Consider the following 24,901-nt stretch of genomic DNA (forward strand, 5'->3'; position numbering starts at 1 on the left):
GCCGCATGGTAAAGCAGGCTTTTGAATGTGTGAGTGTCCTTCGAAATTGAAGCAAGCATTATGCATGTGCAATAGTGTGTGTAATACACCAACATTAAATGAGCGTAAATGCATAAACCGAGAACAGTTTTTAGTATTCGACGTAAAACGTATTCTTAACATGTGTGTAAGTTTAACCCGGATTCTTCCTTACTCGAGTCGGTTATCTGCTATCGCCTTACCTGTTGTGTATTTAAGTTCCCATTATTTCTGAGTTCCCTGGTCTGTGTAGTGTTTCTTTTTTTAATATTCTTAAAAAACTAAAAATTATTAACACTTCAATTTTCACAATCCCAGGGCTGCTGGACACTTCATAACTTTTCACTTTTTTCTACACTGATACGTCTCTTTCACCTAATCACCTCGCATAAAATTAGATCAATTTGATGATATCGTCACCGTTTTAGCAAAACCATCTATGTGCACTTTCTCAAATTGTGCAGGAGAAGGATAAAACTGAATAAAAAAATAATGTTACATTTAAACATTAAAATTATGAAGAATGCTTTATTATAATCAGAAAATGGTCTAAGATTATTATTTTGTTTACAAAAATCTTTTATTTTTAATACAAAAATAATAAAAATACAGTTTGTGATGTCACATAAGTTGTTTTGACCGTTTTGTAAATACACATAGTTTAATTTATTCATCAAAATGTGAATAATAATAAATTCATGAAAAACTGTTACATAAATAATAGTTGACATATACATAGTGCGTTAGTGATAAATTGCAATATCATTTTATTAATTATAAATGCAATAGTGAGATGATATTATATTTATAAGTTCGTTTACTTTCTATTAGCAGGTTTAAATGTTAGGTTATCGTAGAAATAGTGGTGATCTTTCTCTATTACACTTTTTAATTCCTGAAGATGTATGTATTTCGACTGCGATATTGGCAATGATTCATTATATAATATTACAAAGGCAGTCAAACGGTTGCACTGATAAAGTTGAGTTTGTAAAAGATTGTTCCATCTGGTAGATACTGTAACATTTTAATATCATATCGACTGTGGAAAGGCAAAAGGATTTAACCCTCACTTTTTGCAAAATAGGTTTTATTGAAAAATAGCATTGCACACAACTAAATACACGTTCTGTCTAAAGGATGTAAGCTGCAAAATGCCAAATTATTATCAAATTTTAGCTTTTAATTTTTAAAAAAGAAGGGCGTTTGAAATTTGCGTCCAGGTAAAAGGATTTATTCCACATCAATGACATTATTAGTCATTCAAGTAATCTTTTACGGAAAGGAAAAAGGCGTTATGCATCTTACGTTGCAAATGTATGAAAAAAATGGTAGTTTTACTTAACTCTGCCGGCCGAACAGGTAAGTTATGAACCAGAAGGAAGACTTAAGCCACATACATTTCTCGGTCGGTCGTTTGACAGTTAACACGGATTTCGACAATCTTTTCATAAAAAATCATTTAAAGTTAAAGCATTGAGTGAAAATGGTAACAGAACGAAGCAAAATGATTCTTGAAATGTGTGGTGTTAATATGGACGCAACAAATAATCCCGACAAGTACTGTTAGTGTTTAAAATTACATCTAGAAGTTTTTATATCACACACGAGAAGAGCCATTGTAAATTCTATCTATATCGGTATGAAACGGCCTGTTACGACTTATATTGTGTTTTAATTGTCGATTATCGATTAATTGATTTGATGATTTCATAATATCTGAGAAAAGTATTACAATATTTGCTAATTCACTTAAAACACCGCCATGCGATTTATAGGTTATGTCATGTGTCAAAAACACTTCTCAATTGAAATTGTTTTCAATTCGCTTTAATTTACGATTAATATCATTGTAATAGACTAATATCATTATTATGCACTGTTTTATGTTCATATATTATAGAAATAACATAAATCGCATGTAAAATGTATGTGTCTAACTCCAAATATGTTAATACCTACCTAATTTTTAGTCAGGTAAAATGACTTAACCCTCATTTTTATTAGTTTTTCTTCAATAACTTCGTTATTTAATTATAGATTGGGGGAAAAAAAACACCAAATTATTAATCATCATGCACTTCAAGTTTGTATCTATTTTATATTTAGACTTTGGCCCAAAATCATTATCAAAACGTTTTTTGTGCCTCCTGTAAAATGTGATTAGTGTGGATTAACTCCTTTTGCCTTTCCACAGTCGATATACAACAGGATCTCCAATTCGTTTTCCTGGTCTGATTGAACTTAATCCAGATTTAATCTTATCCATAATTCTTAAAAATTAAAAATCAATGACATTAATTTTATAAGGTTGTGTTGGTCTTGCTAGCCGCATACGTGCTATATAACCAGATGGTGAATATATTGGAGGCTTAAAATACTTTTCTTAGGTGGCATGTGCACTATCGGCCTCTATCATGGTGTGGCCTTTGTCCAGAAAAAGCTGTTGAATCTCGATGTTTTTTCTCTCTAAAGATATAACTTAGAGCAGTAGCGAATAATTTATTTCGGTTTTGATATCCACACCCATCCGATATTAGAATTATTTCATTGTATTGTCCTGCTTTCGATGAGATGAGACAAATTCATTAGAAGATACATTATGAAGAATGTATATGGTGAAATTGTGTAGTTGCAGCTTTTGTTTATAATACATTTGCGCCCGTGTTTTGGACATAGCAGCACATTTTGGAGATCCATTGTGATTACTAACCGTCCACGTTCTGGTACTCTCTCTTTCATTTCATTTTTGGTCTTCTAGCATCTTTTTTTTTTTAATAATGTGGCTATTGTATTCCATTTCTGAAACATTCTTCATTTTATAACTACAGCAGATGGCAGTGATGGCACACTAATCTTTACGTGGTTGGTGGATACTGATTTTTTGGTGGCTGGAGTATATTCTGCTGCTTTATGACCATTTTCCAGAGACCATTTTTTATATTCATCATGCATTTGTATTTTGGATCGGAAACACGATTCCACATACACCCTGGAGGTATTTTCTCTGCAATAATGGCTGGGAACTTTGGAATTAAATCCAACCATAATGTAACATTTTTCCACAAATCTCTCCGTTTTGATTTTTGGTTGCACTACCAATTATTTATCTTCAGTCAGATTCTTATTACCTGTCATTGTTGCTTTCAATTGGCCACTGTCATCGAGACGTTTGTAGTTGTTTATCCAACTTTTAAATTAATTCTCGCCTATACCCTATTGACCATGTAGGCATCTTCCAGAAATTATTGAATATTTCCTGTCTCTCTTTTTGAGGAAGCATCTTTCAAACCGTCGTGCAAGACCATAATGCATAGCATATAACATAGAAACAAACTATGTGTAGCCAAACTGTAAAAAAACATTACACTCTCGATATCAAAATACCATCTATATGTTACTATAATATACACATAGTTGTTTTTGTGAACCGTGGTTTTTGAACCTTACACATAGCTGTTTTTTATTTTTTGAAATAACTTCGGAGCGAGTTTACCCAACACATAGATCATTTTACTGGCCTATAGAGAAAAAAATAAGGAATGACTTGGTATTTAAAAGTCATTTTTGATAAAAGTGACACATAGATGGTTTTGCTAAAACGGTGACGATATTCACTTGCAATATAATATTATGTAGTAGGTAATAAATACATAAATAGATAATAATAAATGTAAAATCATTGCCACCCTAAATCCTATACTCTACCTCTATCTGACAGTGATGGGGAACCTTTTCATGTTGGATATCCACATTAATCTGTTATCAAAATTTGACATTCAAGCAACTTCAATTCCATATCGTCACCTTACTATTAAAACCTCATCAGTCTGTTTGAGAAGAATGTTGAGGGGAAGGAAAAACGTAATAAAAAAAATATTTTAAACACCTCTCTAATCGATGAATCTGCTAACACTGGTTGTGAAATACGACGTTTTAATTCCATTGTTGAAACCACGAGACCTGAGTTTTTAAAAATTTTCGATAGATGGACAGCATATTAGTCTAGGTTTTGATATGATTTAAAATGTTTTTTTCTTTAAATTTTGTCAAACCTCACTTTTTCATAACGGACGATACGAGGTCTTAATAGTAAGGTAACGATATAGGTACCTACTTAAAATACATTTTTTTGGTAAGTTACCGAAGGCGTGCTTATTCTAGGGTATTTTTCCATATTTCAATTGGATCTTTCTTAGCATCAAACAATGACTTTCAAATTTCATCTAAGTACTGAGAGCTCGATTTATTCCATTTGGAGTTCTGATGTGTCTTGATAGCATCAACTAGATGAAGATGAAAATGCTAATCTGAGTGTAATTTCATGATTCTCAAAATTTGTAAACATTTCATTGTATTCTATAATTATATTGGTCTATAAAAGCTGCGTATTTTTCAAATGATTCGCATTTAATCCTGCTCATCAATGTCATTCAAAATTTCCTTTTGAGAAAAGATAGCTTTTTTCGAAATGCTTGAATTTTTTTGCCATAATATAATACACTTACAAGGAAAATATTTAAGTTGTTTTGATTTAACATATCACACAAAAATGCAACGTTCCTATAAAAAAAACATTTAATAATTCACATTGCTGACTCTGTTCTTCAAAAATTTCAACTTTTTGGATTTGTTCTCTTTGTCAGAAGGCTACAAGTTCCTCACCCCTAGTCTACGATCTTGACTAAAGTACATTTGTCACGTTTTTGGGACAGCTTCAACCCAAAAAGATACTTTGAATAATAAGTCAACCATTTTTAAAAACCATCTCATTGATAGCGTCATATTTTTTACTATTCATGCTTTTCCCTGTCCTGTGGAAGAGGCCGATAGCGAACTGTCAAAATAATAATCAACTAAATAAATACCATTTTATCAGGAAAAATAACAATGTTTACTCTTACCTACATTTTTGAATTGGATTCTAATTTAATTTTTTAAAGAAAACTAAAAATATTTATTTTGGCACCGGAATCACCTCATGAAAGCGCTTATAATTAATATGGTAGAATAATAATTTAACCTTCAACATATGACTTCTTTTTGTGGCCTGGAAATAGGCAGGGTTAATGTGAGGCGTCTAATTCCAAAAAGCGATAAGTCCACATTTGGTCAAAATCGAGAAAAAAATAAGCACGTATTCTTTGAATAATTTTACACAATATGTATTGAAGCATCAGTGGGTCTATTCTATGCTTATCGACCGCTAAAGTGATAAAGTGAAAAATATTATCAAACTTAGGGTAGGTTTGTATCAAAATATTAGCACTTATTGTAACAATTACACGAAGCCGGTTTTTATTGTTGCAATAAGTGCTATATTTCAACAGCACCTATCTTGCTGCTGTTAAAATATCGCACTTATTGCAACAATAAAAACCGGCTTCGTGTAATTGTTACAATAAATGCTAATATTTTGATACAAATCTACCCTAAGTTTGATACTATTTATCAATTTAGTGTTCGATAAGTATAGAATAGACCCACTGGTAAATTCATGACAGTGTCACGGAAATAATATGTGCCTTATGCGGAGTAAATTAAAAAGTGAGGTACAAATAGCACTACGTCCAATTTCATTTTGCCTATATTTATTACATTTAAGAATTTATCGGCTGAAACAAATTGCCATTTGGTTCTAATTTCGACATATAATACAACGGAAAAAATAATCTCACGTTAAAACAAATAATTGAAGCTTGAAACATAAAAACGTTGTTTCCCGAAAATATTGAATTGTGGACTTGTCGCTTTTTGTAATTAGACGCTTCATGTGACAAGTGTTACTGTATCGTCGATTGTACTTACAACTTACATCGCCAAATTTGCATCACTTTCTCTTTCCCTGTGCCTCTCCAGATGTCTTGTTTCTGCCAAAACTATCGAACCTTATGATAATGTGGTATGTTTATACTATAAGTTGTATAAAACAATTTAGTGGATCATATAACATCTAGGTAGCAGGCGCGCCACATGTGGAGGTTCTTCGGTTCCATCAAAAACATCCCCTAATCGAAAAAATCAGTATTTTTATAGTTTTGAAAGGAATATAATCTCTTATTTTAATATTACCATACGACTTGTCTAAAAGATATGTCCAAATAATTGGGACGCACACGATAACCACTTGCGAGTGTGACAGGTCGCAGCAAGTCACAGATAAACATACCACCCATGGTCATTGTTGCATAAGAATAGGTGAATCAACAATTAATTAAATTGAGCAGAAGTGGTGGTAAAAAGCTAGTACCAGGATGAGAGGATAGGAAGAAGTTAGAGTAGGCTTTTATCTGACACTGATTCGACCCCGACTGATCTTCCAAAAATATCTTTTTTTAAATAAACTCTGTTGCTTTCATTTGTATCTGTGTATTGGTGACTACCTTCATGCGTTACAACAGTACTGCAGAAGACAGCTCGAAGAATAGATAATTGCTGGACAAATCTTGTTAGTCCAGCAGTATCCAATATTTTCAAAACGTAGATCTAGAGACCACTGAATCATAGCATAGCAAGAGGAATGGAATCAACTCGGAGATCCCTTCATCTACCAATGGATTTATCATGCTGATGATAATCTCGACTTTGCAAACAATAAAAAATTAAGAGATTTAACATACCCTATAGCGAACCTTTTCACGGAAATCTAAACAAATGTTTGGGTGGCCTGATAATGTAAAAAGATGATAAAATATGAACAGCGTTATATGTATTAATATTATTTATTTATTATTGCACATTTACAATTTCAGAAATCTATGATTTATCAGTATTATCTATCCCAGAATAAGTCCAATATTTCTGTGTTAATTTATGATATCGAAAAATTTGGGTTAGTAGAAATGAATGATCTTTTTACACTCAATTATTTTATTTCCTCATACAAACATTGTCTATTTTCTGGATGACAAAAATACTAACCTTGATTTTTCACATTTTTGTGTAAGAACTGATGTTTTTCTTGTGTCGGGTATGTTTTATTTTATGTTTTTTTAGATTACTGATGCGCGATGATTTATAGGAGCAAACATCGCATTGATATGGTTTTTCACCAGTATGTGTCATTTTATGTGTTTTGAGATGAGAACTTTGCGTGCATTTAAATGAACAAATGTCACATTGATATGGTTTCTCACCAGTATGTATGATTTTATGTTTTTTCAGAACACTCAGTGTCGAGTATCTGTGTGAACAAACATTGCATTGATATGGTTTTATACCTGTATGTGACATTTTATGTATTTTGAGATTATCGAGCCTCAGGCATTTAAATGAGCAAACGTCGCATTGATATAGTTTTTCACCAGTATGCCTCATTTGATGTCTTTTGAAATTACTAACATTCGTACATTTAAATGAACAAATATCGCATTTATTAAATTTTACACCAATATGTGTTGTTTTATGCCTTTTGAATATACCAAGGTGTGTGAATTTAAGTAAGCAAACATTGCATTTATAAAATTTTTTACTAGTATGGTTAATTTTATGAATTTTTAGTAAATCAGGTGGTGAGTCTTTATATGAGGTAGATTCACAAATATTTTTATTTTCGCCGGCATGAATCACGTTACGTGGTTTGATGCATTCTGATATTTTGTGATTTTCTAGATCATTTCTGGATCCAACCACCGCGTAACAAATACCACAAATAAAATTATGTGGAAAATGTATGAATTTTCTCAGTGAAATTCGAACCACCTTGGGCAAGTATAGTGGCTGTAATTCTTGTTTGATGTTTACTGCGTCAACGGTTATCTCTGAATGCTCTATGATCGTATCTTGGATATCTTTGGTTGCAGGTTCTATGTGTTTGATGGCAGCATCTTCTTTGTCAAGTGTGTCCTTACTATTATACACTGCCAGCAGATTCTCATTATTATTAAAATGTTCGGTTAAACATTGCTGGGTGGAAATCTACAAAAAGATTAAGGTTTTTGTATTAGATTCAATGACAATAGTAAAATAAAAGATTGTTTACTATTTTTATAAGGGTATTTTGATAGTTCATTGTTTCAAATAGATTGCACCTAGTGGCGAACTAAAGTGCACAAGACCCCAAAGTGTGGGTGAGTCTGGTGTTCATGGGAACCCTTTTTAAAATAAAATTACATATATTAATATATATAATATAATATAATAAAAATTACATATATACAATGAATCGTTCCATTATTTGAGTTAATAGATGAGGCGTAGAGTTACAAAACCCGCTCTAGAGACTTTTTTGAGTTTTGAGTAAATGACGAAAAACTGTTTTGGGCATATCATGATGATTTAAGTGTAATTTTAGATAATATATTTCTTCCGTTACATACGGAAAAGTATAATAAAATGTCAAATCCAATGTATAAGCTGTATTTATTCAAATAAATCCATTTTAATTATCCCAAGAGCGGTCTTTGTCAGTCTCTACCTGACAGAGCGGCGTTCGACGCGGAATTTTTTAAAAAGAGCGGAGTTTGTCGCACAATGGTACATTGTCGACAGGAGATGATAGTTTAGTAGCGGTCCGTATTTATTTTAATTATGTAATATATTTTCGAATTTAATTTTTCTAGAAAATATTTTGTAGCCATTCTTACCTAATGGTAGCTGTATATTTTTCGCATTGTACCTACATATTTAGCTGTTATATTGGTATGTAATATTTTTTAAAAATAGTGGTATTTACTTTTCTTAAAGATATTTTTTTTAGATTTAAAAAAATAGTTATTTAGTTGAATATTGCCTACTTTTTACTATGTCAAATTGCCTTTGTGAAACTTTTTAATTTTAATATGTTAATGTCATGTACTTACTTTTATTCTATAATAAACAAAAAAACCATTATCAAAAAATGTTACTTTTTCTGGAGATAATTAGTTATTACCTACATACCATGCAAATTATTTGTTTAATAGGTTACTAATCTTTTATCATGATATAAGTGCCCTAATAATTCTTAATAATTTTAATATTAATGACCATATTTTGAATCAGAAAGATATTTTTAAACACTTAAAAGGTAATTATAAGATAATTTGAAATAACAATAACTATATTTTTAATAATATCAATAGCATAAATAAAAAAACCCAGCGGACTTAAGTACCGGCCTTTACCTAGCTAATCCCTGTATTACCTGTGTCCCAAAATTCCATGTCTGTGGGAAACCCACCATTAACTACCAACCTATTTATTAAATTTAAAAATAAAATGATAATAATTTTAAACTATATTATTCATAATCTACTTAGGTATATTAGATATTTTATATCATTTAATTCAGAAACCAAATCCGATAAACAAAAGTCGCGAAGTATGAGCTTACTTATTTTCCCACATAAATATTTATTACCTATATTCTGTTGTTCCTGCTACTTTTTATATACAAATAATAGTAAACGTGGAATTTCTGAAATTTATTGCAAAAACGTATTATAAAAGTAACGGTATTTCTACAAGATAGCACAGCATTGTTAACTATGTGTCGTTATTACAACTAAGCTAATCTACAAATTAATAAACATATTTGAATTAAAATTCATTATCGTTCATATTAACGAATGATACAATTTTATGACGAAAAAAACTTGTCCCGTGGAGATAATGATAAGAAATGTAATTTTTTATCAAGGGAGATGAAAAAACTAACCTAACGTAACATAACCTACTAAATCTATCATTTGTATAGTACAAATTATCAAACAAAAAGCATTTCTCCGACAGAAAATAGTTTTCCTTTAATTATATTTTTGACACAAACCAAATAATGATAAAAACGTGTAAGAACCATATGATATTTTATTATATCACACAGAATATTAAATATAAATGACAACAAAAAATATACGTAAAACTAGAAAATAATATGAGCCACCACTGGGTTATTCATGACAATACAGCAAAATATAGTCAATTTTTAAATACGTTTCTTGGCGTAACAGGCTACATTTCCAAGCAGCTGAATTTTTCAAACGCTTCCTTGATTGTTCTTGTTGAGATTCCGTCACACTAACTATTGAAACATTCATTATTAAAAGTAAAAAATAGTAAAATAATTGAAGCAAAATTATGACGCGCACGAGAAAACGGTTTGACGGTTTGTATGGAGATTAAAGGTTTCGTGAAGAGTCATTATTTAAATCGCGGCGTCTGATTGGCCGGTTACGCAGAGAGGGTTTTACCAGAACAAATTTATTTTAAGAGCGGGTTTAGTCAGTCTCCTCGATATTTATTTTGATTTTTTGAAGAAACAGAGAGGAATTTAAAACTCTCACCTAGAACAGAAGATAGGTCTTACGAAAGAGCTCCTGCGTACATTCATAACTATTTTTTTTGAAAAATCGCCCAGAGCGGGTTTTGTAACTCTACGCCTCAGATATTTATAGTATTCCGAAAGACACATAATATTATCAAATGTCACAACACAATATCATGTTTCAAAGATAACATGTTTAGAAATCTGAAAAATTCCGAAAGATACAAGTTCCCACCAATAACATGGGTAGCTTGGTGGAATTCCGTTCAATATTCGGAATCTGTAAAAGTCAGTTTCTTATAAATTCATTGATTGTACCATACAGCTAAAAATTCGCTTGCTCAATACATATTTTCAAATTTTTGAGCTTTAAAGCGTTTAAAAAAAATTTCATAAATAAAACAAGTAAGTGTACCAAATATTACTTTATAACCGAGATTTTTTTTTTTGAAGCCGCCCTGGATTTGAATTTCCGCTACTAACTGCAACAATACTTTTAATTTGCTGAAAATTATGAGTAGAATTAGGCTGATCAACTATATTTTCTTAATTTCACTACATAGATTAGATGAAAGGTTTACTCAATCTATTTGGTCCATTCGGTATCAAACATGCATTCAAAGTATAACTTGTTTTTTTACAGACTTGGGATCGAATCTACACCATAATGTACAAGATTGTTAAAGTAAATAATAATAGTGTAGTCCAATAAAGAAAAAAAGCTGCAAATTATAGAACTAAGCGAGTATTTTTTTAAAAATACATACATGCATACTTACATTGAGTTTTTGTATGTGTCTCATATCTCGTGTATCAACCTCTGGGTTCTCTCGGTGTGAAGAATGATTTTCTGGCGATACAGGGATTTTCGGGGGGTATGTGCCAGAATCTCCTTCAATCTTTTCTCCAGTGTGCTGAGCCAAATGTGTCTAAATAATAAAATAGATTATTAAAAAATAAATACCGTAGAACCACACTAATATGACACTATATAAAATAAGACGGTGACAGATTACTGGAATGAATGAAAACCTGAAAAATAAAAAATTACATGTGAATATTTGTATTTCCATTTAAGATCAGGTGAGTTTTATGGCTTTCCCACGATGGCCGAGCGGGTTATAATGTCGTGGATCCTAGTATTGAATCCTGGTGCTGACAAATTAACATGTTGTTTTTCAATGTGTGTTTGGGCCCAGAGTATAGACTTTAATCATTTGAGCAAGTGGCTATCATCATGGGATTACGAACACACACCTCTGAATTGTCGGATTAGTGAAATTCTTCTTGCACATAATAAATAAATATATTTTCCAGTGGTGTGCGGTTCATAGATGCTATCAGTGGCGAGGGGTGGAGGTAGGCTGTTGATATTCGACATAAATAGTTCACACTAAACTTTGTTAGTCATACGAATTTGTTTTTATTGAACTAAGACTACAATTATTTATTTACAGATGCTATTGGTTAGTTTTTCTACCTAAACCAAACCATGATAGTTTTGGTATATTTTGGACTATATGACAAAATTGTGCACACTTTTTCATTCATACTTATTTGTTTTCGTAGGATTAAGAATACATATTACATAATATTGTTGGTTCATTTTTTTAAATTCAGTAAGCCATGCCTAAACCAAACTATAATAGATAAAAAATATTATTCTATCTATAAATTATTCAAAGTTATGTATGATTTAATTGTATAATTTTAGATATTTTATTGATAGACGAGTATTTTTTGACTATTATCTATTATGGCTTGGTTTTCGCAGACTTTAATTGAATTTAAAAAACTAACTAACAGCATCTGTAAATTATAGTCTTATTTCAATGAAAAAAAAATACGTATGACTGACAAAGTATAGTGTGCACTATTTATGGCGGTTCTTAACAGCCTACCTCTACCCTTCGCCAATGGATGCTATAGATGCGCAGCATCCTTAGACAATTTTTAAAGTGCCATATAATATGTTGGTATTTATTGTACAATTGCTTTGTAAATTTTATTTAACTATACTTCTTTTAACACATTCACTGCGTACACATTATCATGAGCATTATAAGATGCTGAAAAAATGGCAATTTTCAAAACCCGAAAACCCTATCAAAAATATGAAATATTCAAAAGTGTTAAATTGAAAACGTCAGTTGACTATTTGACTCGAAGAATGCGAACAACACGCGCCGCATCTACCGGATGCGTGACTCACAACACGTCGTCAAACAATGATCAAACAAGTAATTTCAAGACGACTAAAGCTGCGTTCACACATTACACATAACTTACGTTTTATTATTTTTTACTTTATGCTGGAAGTGATGGCGTCTCAATGTAGGCTAATCTTATCTTGCATTCACATTGTTTACATTCACATTGTTTTCACTCATTTTATTACATTTTTTTTTTAATTTTTATAGGTTTTCGAACATTACACCATGTTTATATCCAATTAGCTTTATAAAAGTTATTATTCACACTACTTATATTTATGGAACAACCTAAAACATGGGTCAAGCCAAAATCCGGGATTTCCGGAACAATCTGGGCAGCAATACATGGAATCGCAGCGTTTATTGAGAGTATCCAAACAATATTTACACCTTTTTCTTTTTTTTTCCCCGTTATTCCCCTTTTCTAATAAAATGGGTAAATGTATTTTACATGGTAGAGTAGAACTCAACGGTGTGGTAGAATGCAACAATTTTTTGATAATGGCTAGCCTAAAATCATATAACGTAGCCTTTTTATCACAAGTTTCTCGGTATAAATAATAAGAATTTAGCAACATTGATTGAAAAATATGTATTCCGAGTTTTTTATACCACCGAAGTGTCTTCCGTTGACATGGATAGTATGCCATCATTTGATCATGGTAGTCGATGCCACCCATAAATTTATTGTACTCCACTATCATTTTTGGTTTTGTAACCCGTTTCCCGAAGCGATTTGTTGTTTCCGTAAGTTCGCCGTCAAATTCTGAAGATATTGATAGAACTTCTCTTCTATCCTTCCACTTCGTAATACAGACTCCGTGCTCTGTATATTGACTAATCGATTCTCCCGTTTTTAGTTTTTTATTTGCAACATCTACTGAGTTTCCTTTTCTGTTGCTTCTCAGTGTTCCAGTTACAAACGTGTCTTCATTTAGCATAGATTCTGTTAGTTCTACGCTATTATAAAAATTGTCCATGAACAATGAATGACCGTATCCAGTTTTCCCATTCATTAGTTTGAAAACCACTTTGTTTGTATGATTTTTGCCACCCAACTCCTTGTCAGCGGCGCCACCATAAACTATCATTTTCAAAGCCAGGCCATTCGATTCCGCCAGTATGTATAATTTTATCCCGTATTTGGCCTTTTTACCCTTGATGTATTGACGAATAATCAATCTGCCTCTCCACAGCATGAGAGATTCATCAATAGATAAATTTTTTTGAGGTGCATAAATAGTGTCCATTCGTTGGTTGAAAAAATCTATCAGCGGCTTTACTTTATCCAATGTAGAACTATTTTCGACATTCTTATTGAAATGTAATGCACGCATTATCAATAAAAACCTATCTCTAGACATATACTTCGAAAACATTTTGAGATTGAACAGCTCATCTGTTTTCCAGTAATCATTTATCCTATTTATGCGGATAGTGCCCATATGAAACAAAAGCCCTAGCCAAACACGGAATTCTTCCACAGTAATATCTTTCCAATGAGTTATTCTGCTTTTTTCTCCTTCCGATTGAGCCAAGACCTCTACTGCGTAAGCGTTTGACTCACTTATAACTAAATTATAAAAGTCATTATTGAATAATACATTGAAAATATCTACAGGATCCTTGCTTGGGATGTCAATTTTTACACCCGGTATTCCCAAAAATGGTATATTTTTAGCGGGTTTTCGCGTACTCGACCATTGTGTGGATCCAGAAGTTGAGGTCGTAATAATTCAGGTGTTTCACTGATCTGAAAATCATCCTGTCCCGATGTTGAAGTGCGATCGGGTGGCAACCGTGCCAGTCTAATCACCCCATCATCACTTCCTGAGTCTGTTTCCGATTCACTATGTACCTCAAATTCAAAGTCACTATCATCACCAATGTCAATAGATTCACCGTCACTATCGTCATCTTCAACCCTTGCTCTTTTAGAATTTGAAGGACCATCTATTTTGATAATAAAAAAAAACAGTAGCAGACTATGTATAAATGATAAAGAGTAAAAAAAATGTAAAATGTTCACGTTGTTTATGTTCACTGCTCAATGTTTATGTTTGTAACGAACCGTAAATAAGTTTATAAAAAAGAGCTCTAAATAATATTACGACCGAGAGTGTGAATGTACCTTTATCTAGATTTTTTATGAAGCCGCGCGAAACGCCCGATTTCGTCGACGAAAGGTATTGGAATGAACGTATATGATATGCTACATGTGTATGTGTTCATTTGTAACACGCTGACGAATATTTTTTACCATACAAACCCATACTAACGTCTGACGCACCAGTCGCGTAATCAGCGCCTTACCAATGTATACGATTACGCACACGGTGCGTCTTCAGCGTCCAACGTGTTAAAGGTTCTATACAATTGTTATTTGGTGCAAATATTTTTAGAACATAGCAAACGTAGATAGCACAAAAAGTTAAAAGTCAGATAATATCAGTAGATAATAAGCACCAAATAGTAACAGCATATCTATAAGTCAAAAAAGTCACCACACGTCTCACTGATTATTTTTATTATATGACTGACTTTAAATCGCAAGTTCTAGATTAGGAATCATAAAAGAAGTAAGAAAATTAAGATAATGACAATTGTCATTTGAAGATAGCTTTCAACTTCCATGACATTTATTTGCCAATTTCCAGGGTATATGAAAAGACAATCATCTGTCACGATGAGGAGATAATCAAAACAGTACTTCCGCATTATTTTGTTGAAAATCCTATAAAATTGTTTAAAACTGCACCCAAGTACATATAAGCATAAGTAACAGCATAAAGACAATAAATATCAAAAATGGCTGCCAACTAGCTAATTTAGGAATGTAAGTATCTGTGCAGTATCATCCTTTGTACGCCAAATTATTTGGATTGATATTTAGTCGTATACATTTAATGGATTACATATCATTCTATTATTTAATTAACTATTTTTTTTCAACGAGTGGGCGCGATACCCGACAGATGCAGGTTCGATTCCTGCGGGGTGTGTTACTTTTTTCAAAAAGATTTTTTCTATTGGTTATAATAAGTGTTTTCAAAATTATGTATGTTCAATAATTAGAATGTTCCATTCTTAAATCTTGTGAATTATTCGTTGAATAAAAAAATTAGCAAGTTCAAGTAAGTTACAACAAAAAATCTTGGAGTGGTCCGTGACATCGATTAGTAATTAAAGTAATACCTACTTTGATTTAAAATCAAAAGCCGACCGCCAATGGTAGCTCAATTTAGAAAGCGCTTCAATGAGTATTAAAAGCCAATAGTTTAGCCAAAATTTGTCGGAATTAAGTATGACTCATTCAGCATAGTGGTCTATGTGCGTGGGCGCGATACCCGAGAGATGCAGGTTCGATTTCTGCGGGGTGGGGTGTCTTACTTTTTTCAAAAAGATTTTTTCTATTGGTTATAATATATTTTCTCGGAAGTGTTTTCAAAATTATATATGCTCAATATTATATTATGATATTCACAAATAAGGCTATCAAAAGAGAATGCTAGTGAATACGACAGTTTTCATAAAGTACTTGATCTAATTTCCCATATATTTTTATGCATGTATTTATTTCACAACTACTTCAACCATATGTAATTTTCATAATTGCACTTAAATAAAAATGGTCTCATATTAAAAAATATGTAATAAAAGAGTACATACAATTAGGCACGCCTCCAATTTGAACTCTTTGTTGCAAACTTTGCACTCATGTGGTGTGGTGTCGTTGTTGCTTTCTTTTGTGTGCGCTGCTAATAGTCGAACGTCGCATGTAACGTAACTGCACTCAGTACACCGAAAGCGTTTTCGATGGTGTAGTTCTAAATGCTTTGTCAAATATGACTGCTTTGTATAACTATAAAGATAAAAAGTAACATAATTATCATATAAATTGAACTGGCGGTTACGTGGTTGAGCTCCATCAACGATGGTTTTGAAACAAAATTTCTGTTAATTCTACAATTTTCAAATTATTATGAAGGTAGGCATTAAATAATCGCCTAGTATGGAGTCTTCGCCTCTGAAAAATACAGTCATTTATTAGATTACTGTAGTCACAATAAATAATATTTGCTACGAAGATATTTCTCGTTTACACGTGCATGGATTTACTGCTGACCATGGCCCCCCACCCCTCACCCTGACAGGGCTCTAGCCTGGGGGCCCGGGCTCAGGAAGGGCCCGGCGTGGCGAGTTGACCACATAACTAAGATAAACACAGATCACAAATTTGCTCTAATAGTAAAAAAAGTTGCCTGCGGCGATATTTTACTTCAATGATATCAATAATTTTAAATATTTGGTTTTACGATATGACTTTTAACTGTGTACCGATACTCGACAACTCCATAATTCAAATGGATGTACATACAAAAAAATCGCTTAAAATACACATTAATTTTACCGCATACACCATTTGGAAAACGCCACTACAGCGCGTCACACTGCCTTTACCCTTAGCGATAGGTAAGGGGGCCCAGGGCCCGCCAAACATTCTAGCCTGGGGGTCCGCTTCAGGATGTGGGGGCCATGGTGCAGACAGTACGGATTATTGCCATAACAAGAAAATGTACGTATAAACATGTATTATCCTGCAGTTGCAAGATTGCATGCATGAATCAAAAAAGTTCGGAAGCTTCTAAATTTTCATGCAACAGTTTTTCCGATCTGCACCTGTGCAGTATAATGATAGTGCGAACCTGCCAGCAAAAAATGAACTATACCATGGAGATTCATTTTGAGGTTAACCGATTTTTACGACGTCGAATAGTACACTAAAATGACAACATCGTGTCTCGCTTACTCTTGAAGAATGAGATTGGAGAGACAGTCAGCACTTATACGTGTAAACAGTCTGTTTCTTTATTTAGCTACTTGCTATTATAGTCTACACTACATAGCGTCATGTGATATAAACTCACATTAATTATGAATAATAAAAAATTACAATTTACCTTTTATTGCACTGATTGCATTTGTAAATCCCTCCATATTCCGGTAAATGTGTTCGTAAATGTGTCTGTAAATGTGTTTTCAGTCCTGCTTTAGTTGATAAATCTTTCTTACATATATAACACCTGTAATCAAATTGTAATCACAATTTTTTTAACTTTTGATAGGGATAAGTTTCATGTTAATTAACATTTGTCATCTTAAAAATTGATTTGTGTTAGGTTGATCGATTTTTGCACTTTCATTTCACTGTATGGACGCCGAGCAAGAGAAAGCGATACATTATTGTTCAACTGTCGTTGTGTTCTTCGTTTCAGTTTTTGGGTGATCTAGTTTATTTAGTACTAGCGAATATCCGGCATGCGTTCTTTTGGATAGACTGATATTTTTTGTTTTTCTGTCTGGTGCGTACACGAATTCCAACGCGTGAGCAGGCCACATACAGCTGTCCATGTGAGAAGCATGGATTTTCCATTGATTTCCAGAAGATAGAATAGAAGAAGAAGAAGAAGATGGTTGTACTAATTCAGAAACCTTCGGGGGTGTGCGCACGACAACTCACCAAAGTTTCATCGCAATCGGATGAATGGTATAGGAACGCATATGGGACAGACAGACAAACATTAATTTTTATATAATATATAGATTAGTAAGCAGATTTGGCTGTTGGTTTCTTTATTAAGTTAAATGCTACATAATATTAAGAATATCATATTATTTTTGATAGGATATCCTTTGTTTTATTGCTCTTGAATATGAATTTGTTTTTAGGAATTGTCTACCTCCAAAAAAAGATGATTTTATCTTGCACACAGTAAATTTCATATGACTAACCTAGCTATTGGCCAACCAGTCAACAACTGTTCCTCAGAGTCATATTTACATGAAAAAAATGCATAGTTAACTTCATATGGGTTTATTAAATTATGTGACCAAATTTTCCTTTTTCTATTCTTTAAAACTCTCGGACAGTAATGTTAATAATTGGTTGTTATGTCAAACCCACGATGGTCGTGCGGCTTAAGTCGTGGGTCTCAGGTTCGAATCCTGGGTCTGGCAAGTACACATATTGTTTTTCAATTTGTGTATAAGTGTGTGGCTGACATCCGTTTCTCGTAAAAAAACAAAAATCTGTTAATACAGAAACCTCCACTCTGTGAAGGCCCATATGATGTTATCCATAGAACTAGATCCATAGTTTTAAAACTGTACATAATATACAGTCATCAGAATATTTTGTAAAAATACAATGTAGCTTAAAATATATAAATTGTCATATACAGTCGAACTTGGTTATCACGAGGAAGATGGAACCGACTGGAAATTTGCTCGTTATATAACATTTTTTGCGCCACATTCTATTTAAGCATAGAACATAAAAAATCTAAAACCCATTGTAAAAATCCCCGATACAAGTATGGCATTCATAAACTACAAAAGAAGTTGTTTATTGTAATGAAGTGCTGGTAGGTACCTACTGACTTCACAAAGCTTGGATTTTTTACATGCAATTTCAACCATATGCTACTTAATCAATGATACTTTTTCAATGTTGTCGGCGAAAACACCAATTAGGTACTTAGACAATTAACTAGCATCATAATCGTAATCCGATCACGCCAGCATCAGTCTAGTTAACTGCCTGGTCGGATTTTATTGCTTAGGGTAAATTTTGCTTGGTATACCTGAGAAGGAGCTCGTTATAAAAGTGAATAAATGTATGGAGAAAATCATAAACTAAAATGTCAACGAATATTTCCTCATTACATCCGGATCTCGCTATTTCCGTGATGTTAATAACCAAGTTTGACCGTATTTAAAAAGCAACTTTTCATAATGGAAAATTTATCACATTTTTCAGTTAATACCCTGAAGACACTAACATTTCCCTTTTACTCCGTAACACAACATACCAAGAAAAGGACGACGGAGCTACAATTTGAGTAGAGCATATAACTGGCACCTTATTTTATTAACTTAAAGATGAATAATGGTCAATCACTATATTGTTCACCTATATAAAATAAGTAAATTTCATGCCATAATGTAGAAAAAGTTATCCAATATTAATAATATAAGAGTACTAACTGGAAAGCATCACTTTGGATATGACGCGCCATATGATGTACAACGCCTGTGCGTGTGTGATAGCGAGTATTACAGCATGTGATGTAGCCTTTGGTATCATGCTTCTCTTCATAATGTTGAAACAACTGTGATGAAATAAAAACACATGAGAAGTAAGTTGATGAGCGTCGGTCGCAAAAAATCAGAGCAATTAATGCATCCGTAGGTATTTGTAAAAAATTCATATGTGCAGTGAATTGAAATATTTAGATATATTATCTTACAGATTGCCATAATGTTACATTATAAAGAACCTCATATTAAGTATATTTTCAATTTTTTATTGTTCTTTCTAATTTTTGAGGTTTTATAACAGGTTTATCTAATAAAATAACAAAAATAGATGGCTCATTTTCTAAAAAATTAAACCAATATGAACGAGGGTCTCAATTCTCGCAGTAAACGCTTGTAGTCATGCTTCTAGTGAACTCATTTTTTCTGTACACAAGTGTACTTGGCTGTCACAGGAGACAGCTATTTACAATTACGCAGTGCCGTCACATTGTTAACATATTTTATAGCGATCAAAGGGCTAATTAGGGGTTTGACATTTCATGCATACGCCTCCTAGTCCCAATGTGTCCCAATTAAACAGAATCAACTGAAAATATAGTTGATTCGGCATATTCAAATCGTTTGTCAAGTTTTAAGACTTATTGCCTTTTTCGATTCGCACACAAAAATTATTAATGGAACTCTATGAAAAATTGTTTAATTTTTGATATCCCTATAATTAAATGCACTTAATGCATGGCCTTAAATATGCACCAAACAGTATTTGAGGTTAATTAAATATTGATTACTTACGTCATATAAATACTTAAATTTCGGCTTATGAGAACAAAGTTGACATTGCAGATTATAAAATTTTCTGATAACATTTTCAAGATTATTTCCTGTCACTATGAGAGTTCCGTTCTCAAACAATTTGACGGGCTCCATATTTCTCTCCATGACACGACTATCAGAATCTACCCGCTCGTTTTCCTCTAATTCAGTGTTCACGGCAGCCGGCTGATTACTTTCCGTCTGAATTTTAATGACATCTTCACCAGGAAGAGAAGTATTCAGACTTATTGACAATAATTCATGGTTATTTATGTCATCAGAATCTTTTTTTAAAATCAGATTATCTACACTTTCGACATTCAATTGATCTGACTTTACAAAACTGTCAATGTTTTCTTCAGGATATTCCACCTTTATTTCAATTTTTTCATCAACAGTTGCATAATTTAAATTGTCTTCCTCCAAGTTATCTACATCAGTTTCCAACTGACTATGGCTCAATGATTCTTCTTTTATTTCCATTGGGATTGTAAATGCTTCTATGTTTTCATGTTTCAAAACATCTACAGAAATTAGCTGAAAAGCACATTGACCATTTAAAATAGTAGAAGTCATTAATTAAACAATAAATAACACAATTTCGTATTCATTTAGAGATCGCGCCCTGGATAGGATTTGAATCCATGTGAACTACTCCATGTTAGCACTATGAAAGGACTTTTGGCTAGTCTAGTTGCCAAGATAGGTACTATTCAAAAACAATTTCCTTTTATATCGTGAGAGACAGGCGCGCACACACGGGGGGTTTTCGGGTCCAGACTCAGGAAGTAAAAAGAATATAAATTGTTCAGGTTAATCGAATATTACTTCTTCTTCTTTGTCAGAACCTTATGACTTAGGATCGTAACCTGAATAATTTGGCTGTCGAACAGTCTTTTCAAGGAATCGACCTCTCTCCTCTGGACATTTTACAATACGCAAGACCTATGGAAGACCCATGTCACTCTTGAAATGATGTAACCGTCTAAGGAATCCAATGCTTGCTTTAATATTTTGACGCGGCATGTCTAAAAGAGAAAACGGACACCACCGATCCTAATAGTTATGACCGCATGCATTCGATAGCCATTTGTAATAACTCATAGGTGAGCACCCGTAGTTATAGCTGCAAGGCAGATGTTCATAGCAAGACACAAAGTGTGGAGTATCTGGGTATGATGAATGTACCCGGAATAGTGCGTCTAGAGGCTATGCATTGCAATTCTGTTACCGCACAATAATAAATTATCATGGATAAGTATTCGAAATGGGACACTTTTTTGGGTGCACGCCTGGTAAGAGAAAACAACTTTATCAGATATCACAATTATGAGTTTTTTTTTAATTTTGGCTCTTTAATGCTTGCTTTTTTCATAACATTTATCACTTGCACTACACCTTCAGTCACACAGTCAAATTTAGAATCGGTAATAGGTCTTATAAACTTTAATGCAAGTGCTTTCCTGTGAATTACAGAACGGATTTAGAAATATCACATAGAGAAAACAGAAATGAATGTACGATTGTTAACCATTAATCAGTAAAATTTTCAAATACTCTGCGGTGCCCATAGAAAATACCCTATGCAGTTCACGGTAGTCTTTGAGACAAGGCGGACGAAGGACTTGTTCACAAAATACAAACTTTACACGTCTGTGTGTGGCTAAACGAAGTCAAGCTCAGTGGTTTAATAAATATTATTACATTGAATGAACAAACCTCTTTGAAATTATCTGGGTGTTTTATATTTGGTGGTCGGTATATGAACGATTCCTTATAATCAGCTGTAAAATTTGACAGAAAAGTTTGTGTCTTTACAACCAAGTTGAAAAATTCAGAGAATTCTTTTACCAAACGCAAACACTTTCCACATATTAGGTTTATCCTCTCTGTAGGTGTGATCTAAAATATAAGTGACGATTTACATAGGATTTTGAATTAAAAAGTATTATTTAATTTATTACTTAAATTATTCAATGAATAATTCACATAATTTTAAGAATGTAATATTCTAATTATTGAACATACATAATTTTAACATACAGGAATCGAATCTGCATCTCTCTTTTTTCAAAAAGATTTTTTCTATTGGTTATAACGTGTTCTCGGCCTTTACGGCAGCTAAATAAGGTAGGAAAGTATTGGAATATCAACACTTATTGTAACAATCACAAGAAGTTAGCTGTCTCAACTGTCAAAATTGTCTATCTCACTCTAAAATTTATCACAGCCAAGAGGTGCTGTTAAAACATAACACTTATTGTAGTAATTACAACTATCTTATTGTAATTGTTACAATAAGTGCTATTATTTCGTTACTTTCCTACCCTAGATAGCGGCCGAAAGCAGTCTTGTGTATAGAATAGATGCGCAGAAGTGTTTTCAAAGTTATGTATGTTAAATAATTAGAACAGAACTAGATTTACAGAGAATATGAATGATCGCCTTGATGGTGGCCGACCTCCGCTAGGGGATGGCACAATAAGAAGAAGATGAATGTACAAATTCAAATGTTATAGCGCCTGTACACGTGCATGGATTTACTTGCACCAATAATGTGTATTTTAAACTATCGCGATAATAACTGTTTATACGTTATGATGCTGACTGTCTCGCCAATCTCATTCTTCAAGAGTAAAAAAGACGCGTTGTTATCATTGTTTGATACTCTTTGTGAAGCTTCTTAACTTTTTTGATTCATGCATGCCATCCTGCAATCTTCCAATTTGCACAATAATACATGTTTACACGTACTTTTTTGTTATGAACGCGATGCACATGTAAACGGGGCATTAGATAACTATACTGTCAGTCCAAAAATAAAAAAAGTTACAAAAAAGTATTTTTGGAAAACATGATTTAAAAACAGTGTTTATTGGTACAGCTGAATATGTTGACTGCCAAATTTACATACCGTAAATGAAAAAATCTTTTCAATTGCTATAATGATCTCTAGACGTGAGAATTCATCATAATTGCCATCGTCAAATAGATCAACTTTCTCCATTTTTGTATCAAGACATAGTCGACAAGGCTTGCGGCTAAGTGACAACCGTGGCAATTTGAACATTTTAAACAAAACAATCCAGCTAGCAGTTTAATTTTCGAAAAATAGGGAAATGCCGGTTTTATTGAACTAGTCCGTTATTTAACTTTAATACAGCTACAATTATAAAACAATAACTTGTTTAAACACTGATAATGAAATAATAGATTATTGTGGCATTGTGCAGGCAGTAGGTCTGACATCTGTCATTTTTAAATGTTGCCAGTATGTTGTTTATGACAGTCTACGAATTGCCAGTAATATTTTTTACATATGTATTTATTAGTCTATGGAATTGTCGTCTTGTATCTTAATAAAAGATTTAAAAAAAATGTATTCAGCTTTATCATCTAAAAATGGTTTTTTTTTAATTTTTATACATTCTATTTTATAATATAAGGTGTGCGCCCACACACGTGCCAGTGTCCTCACACATGTTTTCATCCTCCGCACAGTCCTCAAACAAAAATATTGTAAATAAAATTTTCCCGTCAGATTTTAGTTTTGCCCGAATGCACAAAACCATCACATGCACAAATCTGTATCCTGTACCCATAACACATGTACCTTAAAAATATAAGTTTTAATGACAAATTGTATGTGTGTGTTTGTGGGAGGGAGGGTGTAAATTTGTCACTGACAGGTGACACCAATAGGCCATCCATGGACTGAAACCGTATGCGGTTTCGAACCGTGTGCTATACTAAGCTTATCTTTTCTGGTCATGGAAATAATATTTCCACAAAGTATATTATAAGCATCTGATCGTATGCGTTTATACCATACACTTACACTTACAAATTTAGTGAAAATATATTTTCATGAACAAAAATCATAAGTTGGCACACGAATCTAAACCGCATACGGTTTCAGTCCATGGATGGCTTCCAACCCTAGTTACGCCACTGCTCAGATGCGTTGATGATCCGCACACACAATAGAAAAATTAGAGGGAACGTTGGTTGGTAGGTATGATAACTTTTCAGTTGCAGTAAAGTACATATTGATTTATATTCCAAGTGTTAACACTCGTAAATCCATAAGAAATATAAATTTTATTTGCACTGAATAGATACATTTTCGGCTACAGATAGTAAGGGTCCACAATTTGAGTTTGCTTATCAGTGGCATTTTACTGGTTACTGATTTCTTGTAATTTATCCCTCTGGACACATGTGTCATTTAGGTAGGGGTTCCCTGAGATTTTACAAAATGCTCTAAGGATTCCACCAGCCAAAAACGTTGACACCACTGATAAAACTGACACCACTAGACACAATACTACTGTGTCTATTCTCTTATTGTATGTGAGGATATAATAAATAAACATTTTGAATTGAAATGGGGTAATTGGATATTGCTTATTGATTATACATTTATATTTTCAGGTGAAATATCATAATATACACTAAAAAGTTCATAGGCCCGCTCTAAAACGTCTCTAGGCCCTAGGTACTGGGTGAGGCG

At 32.9% G+C, this 24,901-nt stretch overlaps 1 protein-coding gene across 1 annotated transcript; it reads right to left on the reverse strand.

Moving 5' to 3' along the window:
* Positions 1–6,814: 6,814 nt before the first annotated feature.
* Positions 6,815–23,642, reverse strand: LOC147072451 (uncharacterized). Its single transcript, XM_085947169.1, has 8 exons — positions 23,303–23,642; positions 22,108–22,290; positions 20,368–20,925; positions 19,522–19,646; positions 17,436–17,558; positions 16,144–16,336; positions 11,041–11,190; positions 6,815–7,935 (listed from the first exon to the last, which is right to left on the reverse strand). Exons 1-8 carry the CDS (start codon positions 23,456–23,458, stop codon positions 6,949–6,951), a joined length of 2,475 nt encoding a protein of 824 aa, XP_085803295.1. The 5' UTR covers positions 23,459–23,642; the 3' UTR covers positions 6,815–6,948.
* Positions 23,643–24,901: the final 1,259 nt, after the last annotated feature.

This window comes from Rhyacophila brunnea, unplaced genomic scaffold (assembly GCF_057557595.1).
Source record: "Rhyacophila brunnea isolate RB1 unplaced genomic scaffold, BYU_Rbru_1.0 scaffold_2, whole genome shotgun sequence".
Classification (NCBI taxonomy): domain Eukaryota; kingdom Metazoa; phylum Arthropoda; class Insecta; order Trichoptera; family Rhyacophilidae; genus Rhyacophila; species Rhyacophila brunnea.

Excerpts from the sequence above, each read along its gene's own strand:
- LOC147072451 (XM_085947169.1), bottom strand. The coding sequence starts at position 23,458 with ATGTTCAAATTGCCACGGTTGTCACTTAGCCGCAAGCCTTGTCGACTA. Across the intron at positions 16,337-17,435 it reads TGCAATCAGTGCAATAAAAG|TTATACAAAGCAGTCATATT; the intron begins GTAAATTGTAAT and ends TTATCTTTATAG. Across the intron at positions 7,936-11,040 it reads GACACATACAAAAACTCAAT|ATTTCCACCCAGCAATGTTT; the intron begins GTAAGTATGCAT and ends ATCTTTTTGTAG.